Genomic DNA, 9336 nt, shown 5'->3' with positions numbered 1-9336 from the left:
AAGTTCATTGACACTTCCCAGACACTAAATAATACTGCTATTGTATGAAACCCAAACACCTATATACTAACTTTTATAAGATATATTTTCTTCATTTTATATTTGGGTAAACAGACTCTCAGAGAAATTAAGTGACTTGCCCAAGTGACAAAGTGGAAGAACTGGAAAGCTGAACTCCAGTCTGTCTGGAACATGGTTTCCTATCACTATGTCATACTGCCTAACCAAATGATTCAGTGAGAAGATACTAACAAAACTACAATGAAAGGTATCTAATTTTTAAAAGTGTTATGGTATTCAAGTTTAATTTAAGAACTTCAGTCACCATAATCAGTTTATTACTATAGGTGATTCAGTCGGGTCAACAACTTTTCTCACTTCCTTACTAGTAAAATAGCGTTACTAGTTATCTACCTTACTGTGAAATGTTCCCTAAAGCATCTTGAGGTCAAGTCATTAGAAACAGATACATGATAAAAGAGAAGGATGGATACACACACACACACACACTCACACTCATTTAAGGCAGCTTTTCAGGAGGTGGGGGGGAAATCCAATAGTATTTAGTATTCCTAGTATTTAGTATTCCAACAGGAATAAATAATAAATAATTTGTCACTCTCATTCATTCTCTTGGGCCTTTAGCCTATCAAGGCTAAAAGGCACATGAGCTTGTATATTCTTGTTTTGAATTTTCTTTTAATTTCCAATATGATAAATATCAATAGACATAATCCACATCAAAAGCTCTTTGTATACTTTAAGAGTATAAGGGACACTAAGATTTTTTCTAAGGCCTGAGAACCATTGTTTTAAAAGAACTTGATGTGGAACAGAACACACTGAGAAGATTCACAACACGGTTTACTATAATTTTAAGTCACTTACTCCACATCAGAGAAATGAGCAAATTATATTATATTAACTTTCAGGAAATAAGAAAACATACTTAAGGCATAATCATTCTTGAGATATAGTGGCACAGAACTTGTTCCATGAGAGAATATATTTTGTAAAAGTTCTTAACTTCTGTAGAGGTACATACATTTTATTTTTTGGCTGACTGAAAAAGCTATGCTAGCCAATCAAATCAAACTTTTGGTGGAAAAATTCTATGAAACAGCAGAGATCACTGCTTAGGATGTTTTCTAAAAGGCTCTTATTTTTCTCCAGAAAAGCAGAAATTTCGACAGAGACTCTCAACATTTTTAACAGATACAAGTTTACCGGTGCACAACTCTAGACCAATGAGAACTATATGTACCATTTAACATACTAACAGGCTAAAACAAAGGCTTGTACCCTTGGGCCAATTAGTCATAACTTTTCAGATCTCAAACATAAGCAGTCTTAAACACAAAAATAAATAAATAATCCAAAGTCCAAACTAAGTTGGACCAAAGCCAAGACTTCAAAATTAACTAGAATTTTTCCTATTTAGTGGCTCTGATATCAGAAATCACCAATTTAAGAACCACCCAGAAGCCACTATACTTCCGCCCCCCCCCCCAAGTTTTAACGACAAAAAATATTTCTCATTTAACCATATAAAAATTTTCCCATGGCAACTTTGTTGGTTGCAAAAAGTCTGCCGGAGAGACATTTTCTTTTAAAAAATTTAGGTATTGAAGGAAAATGTAAACACTATAGAATTACTGAGAGAAATCAAGTCTCCAAGTGCTTTTATTATTTAGGGTTGCCATGCTAAAGCATCTAACCCTACTTCAAAAGGACTCAGCAGAACTGGAGTCCTGATAAATCTAGCTTTTGGATTAGTATCTGAAATTACCAAATGAATTTGCATTTGTCCCTCTCTTGCTCCCTCTTCTGGATAAAGAAAAATTGTTACTCTTTACAGGTTTATGGGTAATGGGTCATAAAAGCCCACCTCGACACGTTACAGACACATTTCAAACATCCTCACAAGTTTTCTTAATAAATTAGCACTATGCATGCTTAAGTAACAGTGGTGTGACCAGGCCACACAAGAAAAGCTGCTCACCCCAAACTGTTTACATTCTCTCAGAACTGCTAAACCCAGTTTCCCCTATTTATTCCCTTTCAGGATAAGACAAACTATTATAATTTGAAGGATGCCACCATGAATGGTTCAGGGGCTGCCCCCATAAGTAGAAAAGAGTCCTGCAGGAGTATATTAATACCTGAGAGACAAAACTGAATTTTCCAATCTGAACTGTAATACTGCCTTATAGTCCAAGTAACCATAATAGGATTTTTTTTACCTTTAGTTGAAAAAAACCTAACGTTAAAAAGATCTAGTGTTATATAGTTTCTAACAGTTTTTAAACTGTTCCAAATCCTTAGGATTAAACACTCAACAAATTTAATGTTCATTTCTACTGCACACCATCAGTCCCTACCACCCCCCAAAATGGAAAATCTGACATTCCAATTTCAGTCTTCAAGTACTATTAAATCTGCAATAGAAAAGCAGTTTTTCTCCAGCTCCCAGTAACTGCTTATATCAAATCTGACACGCAGGATTTAACATTCATTCTCCTACGGTTTCAATTTATAAAGAACCATTATTTTTTTTTAATCTGCGTGGTTATAAACTTTTAAGTTCATTTCTTTTCAAATGTTTTCTAAAATGACTTTTGCCCTCAATTTAACATTTGTTAAAAAGAAGAGTTTGGGGATCCAATCGGTTTTAAAATCGGAAAACACCTTTCCTTTTTAACATGGAAAAAAAGTCTCCTCCCAGGCAAGATGGTAGTGCACCAACCTCATGGATGAGCCACCTCGGTTCACCCTTAAGGGCAAGAAAAAGGGGTCAAAAAAACGTCGCCCTCTCCACCATTCAATCAAACATTTTTCTAATCTGTCTCCTCAAAACCACTGCCCAAGCCCAGAAAATAAATGTTGGGGTGGTTGGAGAGAGACTCCTCAAAACCACTGCCCAAGCCCAGAAAATAAATGTTGGGGTGGTTGGAGAGAGATAGAACACGCTTTTTTTTTTTTTTGTAAAAATGAGCTGCTAGAAGGAAAGGGCCCAAGTGAAAGCCTGAGAGGCGGAGTCGTGAGCGAACCTGGCAGGAGACGAGGTTCCTGTGGCAGAGAAACTCGTGACCGGGGAGCCTGGTTCCCGCTGGGTACCCCACCCGGTCTTCAGGCACCGCCTCTACCCAAAATGTATCCCTCCCGCCCCCCCACACCAAGACCTCCTGCCCCAGGAGCGCCCGCGGCCGCCGCCCGCGGCCTCCTTCTCCCTCGGCCCCGCTTCGAGGCCGGCTCCCCGCCCCGACCGCCCGCGCCTCCCGCCGCACCCGGGAGCGGGAAACGGGGCCGCCAGCACGCGGGGCCCGGCGCAGGCCGCTCCCCTCGTGGCCGCTTCCCTCCCCCACCCCAACCGCCCCCGCCCCTCACCCCAGGGACCCGCCCGGGGCCGCGCGGCCGCCACCGGGTTACACAACCCGGCCGGCGACGGGGGGAGGGGCGGCCGCGGGCCGGGGGCGGCGGCGCCCCCGCAGTGTGGGAAGCGAGGTGACGCCGGGGGGATCCCCAACCACCCGGCTCGGCTGCACCGTGCGCCCCTCGACACTCTTCCCCCTCCGCTCTTCAGTGGGCCGGAGTCGGTGACAGGAATCGGCTTCCAACATGGCGGACAGGAAGCGGCCCCGCGAGGAGGAGAGAACATTCCAGCCGCGCCGGCTCTGGGGGGAGCGGGCCCGGGGCGCCGGCCTCGGGAGGAGCCGCGGGGACAGACTGCGAGGTGCGGTGCCCGAAAGGGGCGTCTAGGGGTGGAAATGACCCGAGAGACGAGGGGTCCCAACCGCCCCCCCAGACGGGGAACCCCAAGGCCACAGGTGGGCTTAGGGTGGCGGGTGAGGGAGAACACTTCCTCAACTCTGCCCCCCTACCCTCTCATCGCCGTATGCAAAAGGGTCTCGCGACGCCACCCGAGTCGGAATTCGCTAGGCCTTCCTCAGTTACACCCGAAGGACTTTCCTGGGGGGGCGAGGTTCACCCCCAACTCAGGGCCCCCAAGTTAGGGTCCCTCCGCGGCCGCAAAAAGGTAAACGAGAAAGGAATATAAGGCTAGACTTCCAAGGCCGACCCTCCGGGTCTCCCTCCAGTCCGGGCCGGGAAGGTCACACTGGCCTGGTTGGGCCTCTCCCATGCTGAGAAGAGGGCGCTGCAAACCCCGGGGCCCAGCCCGAGCTTTCGGAGAATGAAAGGGGGCTTCCCCAGACCCGCAGGACAGGGACACACACGCACACACACCCTGACCCCGTCCGCGCTTCCCTGATCCAGCCCCACCCCCATCTCCCCTACCCCCCACCTCCATCCCCCTTCCCCCATTCGTCCTCCCTCCCGGACCTGTTTTCTTCTTCGGCGTTTCCTGGTGCTGCTGGAGGGCGTGTTTCTGCTCATGTTTCAGCGGCTTTGGCTGGGCCTTGGGGCTGCCCTCGGCTCCATGCTGCAGGTATTGGTGAGGCTGCTGGTGATGGTGGTGGTGATGGTGGTTGTGGCTGTGGTTGTAGAAATAATAATGATGGTGGTGGTGCGACTGCTGCTGCTGTTGCTGCTGGGGGTGATGGTGCGGATGGTGGTGGCTGTGATGTTGCTGAGACTGTGGCTGGCTGGGCTTCTCCTCCATTGAAAGCGGCTGGGACTCTCTGGCTGAGGCTGCGGGCTGCTGCACCGTCAGGATGTGAGACTGCTTCTCAGGGCTCACTCGGTATATCTGAGCGCGTCTCGCAAGCGCACTGGTTAACCGAGCGATTCTGCGAGATTGGCAGCCGCACTCCAGCAATCAGAAGCCACGCTGCGCCTCTGCCCCGCCCCTAGCCCAAATCCTCTTTCCTTCCCCTTAGCCACTGCCTGCTGGCCAACGCCACTTACCCTATGCAACCTCACAGGGCCGGGCGTTCAACGTCAGCACTATGGCTCTCTCTTCTGTCGCTTTCTCTCCTTCACCGCGCAGTCTGCGAACAGCACTTTCTACACTTCTCGTCCGCAAGCTAGCTCATGTTGAGGGCAGCAGATTCCACTGGCGATTCCACTGGCTCTGGGAGCCATCTGTTGGTTTTGCATCTCCTAGAATCTATTAGCTTTTTTTTTTTTTCTAAATCCTTTTCCGGGTAACCAGAGGGGAAGCTCAATTCCCTTAACCCTGAGACCACTAAAGGGGCAATACAAAAAGAAGAAATAAATACATTTTAAAAAATACAAGAGCTTCGCAATCCAGTAGATCATTTTGTATTCTGGATTCATTTTGCTTTGTATTCATATGCTAATCTCTTCCTTTCCACGAAGGGATTATAGGATTCCACAATGGGGTATCTGTGTAATTTTCTAAAAGAGCACAAAGGGTTTAAATCATTGTTTCTTTGTAGTTGGAGGCAAGGGAGAGTGGGAGGAATGAAAATCTAAAATCTACACTGAAGTAGGTTTTTTTGTTTTGTTTTGTTTTGTTTTAACGCTGCAGGTGAGGTCAACTGTGGAACTAAGAAGGGTTTTAGAATGTGAAGAGTTTCAAGAGAGAAAGAGGGTGAAAGAGCACTTTAAAAGTTAAGTTTAAAAATTTTTTTTGCATATATGGAAAATATTGGAATTTAAAGAAATACTCTGTTGCATTTTGTAATATTGATTTAACTTATCCTGCATTATCATATCGCAGCCTGATTTTTAAATGTTTAGTCAGGACAGTGGTTACTCAGGAAGGAAGAAAACGGTTGTGATGGGGGCACAGGGGTGCACTCTGATAATATTTTATTTCTTGACCTAGTTGGTGATTACACATATATTTGCTGTATAATTATTTCTTAAACTGAATATGTATGTATGTATAATACATTTTTCTCAATGTATGTTATACACTGGATTTTTAAAAATTTACCATAAAATACATAAGATTTACTATTTTACTCCTTTTTAAGTATGCAGTCCAGTGTCAGTAAGCACACTCACACTGTTACGCAACCATCACCACTGTCCATCTCCAGAACTTTTCATCATCAGAAACTGAAACTCTGTACCCATTAAACAATAACTCCCTGTTCCTTCCTCCCCCCATGACCTGGTAACTGTTATTTTATTTTCTATCTCTATGATACCTCATATAAGTGGAATCATACAATATTTGTCCTTTTGTGTCTGGCTTATTTCACTTAGCGTAATGTCTTCAAGGTTCATCCATGCTGTGGTATGTATCAATATCAGAATTTCCTTCCTTTTTAAGGCTGAATAATATTCCATTGTATGCATATGCCACATTTTGTTTTTCCATTCATTCAGCAATGGACATGTGGATTGCTTCCTCAGTGTATATTTTACAATTTTTAAATGTGGCTTGAATTCCTACAGCAGGACAATGTTAAAGGAACAAGAAGCTTAAAAGAAAAAGTTTGTGCTTTGAAATCAATGAATATCAGCACAAAAGCATAATTAAAAGATAAAAGTCTTTTTCCAAGAGCAAATGTCACTGAATTCAGACAACCATGTCCAGACTTGACTTGTTCTTTATAGTGAGGATTTGCGTTGCCTTGCAGACTTTTAAGAAAGACCCCTTTGGGTGGTGGGGGAGTAAATTTACCCCATTTTGAGAGCTAAAACCCTAATAATTACATGTTGTGACAAATAAGTCCTTGCTGTTGAATAGTATTGCACCACTTTCCCATCTATTAAAGAAATAAAAGTGTTTATGGAATTTAGGATTATGTTGATAGGGCTTTATATTCTTTTGCTGACTTGGGACATTTGGTTGAAAATCAAGAATCCTTGAGTCATAACTTCTCTTTCTACATTTTCCACATTATAGTTGCAGGCAAACCAAAAGCACTCACTCTGAGTTTCTGACTTTTCAAACCTTGGCCTGCATTAGTTTCTTCACACACAGTCATATGAAGTTTAGGAAACTAAGCCTTGCTCTCAGATGCTCTAGTTACTATGAAAGTCACTGTAGTAGTATGTAGTAGTATGGAGAAAGACTTGTGATATAATGTAGGAAAAAAAGGCAGACTATCAAATTATATGTACAGTAAGATCATAACCTTATAAAAACATGAATCTTTATTTACTTATTTATTTATTTTGGCCATGCCACGCGGCTTGTGGGAATAACTATGGAAAGACAACAGTAGAATGTGTACCTTTTCTTCCTCCTGATTTTTCTCAAATAGTTTTATGTAAAACATATTTTGAGATTTGCCATGTATTTGAAAATAATAATGCCATTACCAACCCCCCTTGAAAAGAGAATAATTGGGGGACTTCCCTGGTGGTCCAGTGGCTAAGACTCTTGCTCTCAATGCAGGGGCCCCGGGGTCGATCCCTGGTCAGGGAACTAGATTCCACATGCCACAACTAAGAGTTTGCATGACGCAACTAAAGATCCCATGTGCCACAACTAAGACCCAGCGCAGCCAAATAAATAATTAAATTTTAAAAAAAGAGAATAATTGGGTCTACTTATTTCAAGCGTTTTTATATTTTAAATGAAGCCTGAATTAAGGAAAAAAACACAACAAGAAAATATAGCATAAGTCTGGAGAAATTATGGGTGCTATTTTTTTTCTTTTCGCTATTTTCCAAATGTTCTGTTATGTAGTTATTACTTTTCATAATAACATTATTTTTAAAAATTAAAATAAAAAATTGAATCTGCACAATCCTTAAAACTCATTTTACATCATATTTTACCTACAGTCAATGTACAAAGTTGTAATGGAGAGACAGGAGGTTCCCATATAAGGTAGGCTAATGTTTTAACTATCACTGTAATCATAATACCTAATCTTTATGGAGCATTTATGATGTGTCAGGAACCGTACCAACTATTTTATCTTTGTTTTCATTTGCAATTCTTTGAGATAGATATTAAGCCCATTCTACAGATGAGGAATTTGAGACCTGAAGAAGTTAAGAGACTTGCTTATAATTAAAAAGCCACCAAGTTTATGGTGGGGCCTGAAGTAGATTCCAGGTCAACTGGATAGAAAGAATTTCTAACACTGTCAAAGTGTGATGTACATTTCTAAAATTTTAGTAAACCTCTAAAAAACATTCAAGCTGTATCATAACCACCATGAAGGTGGTATCTGGTTACCAACAGAGGCATACATACTATGAAGCTAATGAAGATTCAGGGCCACTCAATACACAGGCCCCTCCAAGCCCTGGAGGAGCCCTAGAAATGGTCTCTTGAAAGAGATAGATATTTTTTCATTGTTTTGTAAAAATTTTTTTAAAGTAACATATTTTTGTATTTTTTCCTTAATGAGGGCCTCCCTGCAAAACCTGGATTCACCCCTGTTAATAGTCATTTTTAACAGTCATTTGGGAATCTGACTCAGAAGTGTTATAATAACTTCAATAGGTCCTTTAAAAGGTTCTGGTCATTTTATAACACAGAAAAATGTTATGCTATAACTCAAGGACAAAAAGCAAAATAATAAACTATATGTATACATTATGATTGCATATAAAATATGAATTCAAGGATTGTGAGGGAACTTGAAAATGAAAGCAATAAAATGTTTTTATTCATTTGTTCATTCGCAAATATTTATTAGGTACTTTTTATGTACCAGGTCTTATGCTTTTTGTTATTTGGGGTTTTTTAAAAATCTGTTTCTCTTATTGGTAGAGTTTTAGAACTTCGGTGAATACATTTGCAGCACTGTCTTAATTATCAGATGAAAGTCACTTTTCACACACAGGTACTCTTACACTTTGTCTACTATGACAGCTTAAGAGATACAGAGATATTTAATTCTCTGGACCTCAGTTTTCTCCTCTCTAAAATATGGAGAATGGGCAAAGTAGCCTCCAAATTTCTTCCTACTCTAACGTTCCTTAATCACTATCACTGCTCTTTCTTTCCATATTACTCCTTTATTTCATTATAATAGACTCTACAGCAGCAGAAGTGTAGCTGATAAAAATCTAGCTTTTCAACTGTAACAGTTGACTATAACTTTACAGAAATTATAATCAGAAACAGAATTATGTAGTTTTATATAAATGGAAATTGGCTCTCTGATGATAGTTCCAGTTTCAAACGAGGCAAATCACTGGTAACATCCACCGTTTTATTTTGGCAGGGAAAGAATTTTATTCCTGTATATTTCCTTTAGATCTTAATATTTTTGTCTTGAGACACTATCTTCAAAAAACTTTCAAAGGAATTGAACGGAGGTATGGGTAAATTAGGTTAGTCGTTTAATAACAAATATGACGTCTTTTCTAAATATGAAAGTTTTTTTTTGTTTTGTTTTGTTTTTTGCGGTACGCGGGCCTCTCACCATTGTGGCCTCTCCCGTTGCGGAGCACAGGCTCCGGACGCGCAGGCTCAGCGGCCATGGCTCACGG

General features: G+C 41.7%; 1 protein-coding gene and 1 long non-coding RNA gene across 2 annotated transcripts in view; one reads left to right on the top strand and one right to left on the bottom strand.

Annotated features, from left to right (window-relative positions):
• Positions 1-4714, bottom strand: part of NUFIP2 (nuclear FMR1 interacting protein 2) — a 27624-nt gene extending 22910 nt beyond the window's left edge. Inside the window, exon 1 of the mRNA XM_007121714.4 lies at positions 4342-4714. Within this exon, the coding sequence (XP_007121776.1) occupies positions 4342-4621 (280 nt within the window). The 5' untranslated portion in view covers positions 4622-4714. The remainder of the gene's footprint in view (positions 1-4341) is intronic.
• LOC114487796 (uncharacterized) lies at positions 3462-7701 on the top strand. The gene is made up of 3 exons (XR_003683225.2): positions 3462-3733; positions 5453-5534; positions 7672-7701. It is a non-coding gene; the product is annotated as an uncharacterized lncRNA (long non-coding RNA).
• Positions 7702-9336: the final 1635 nt, after the last annotated feature.

Source organism: Physeter macrocephalus, chromosome 14, assembly GCF_002837175.3.
Source record: "Physeter macrocephalus isolate SW-GA chromosome 14, ASM283717v5, whole genome shotgun sequence".
NCBI lineage: Eukaryota > Metazoa > Chordata > Mammalia > Artiodactyla > Physeteridae > Physeter > Physeter macrocephalus.
The sequence above is the reverse complement of the archived record's forward strand: the minus strand, read 5'-3'. Positions and strand labels throughout refer to the sequence as shown.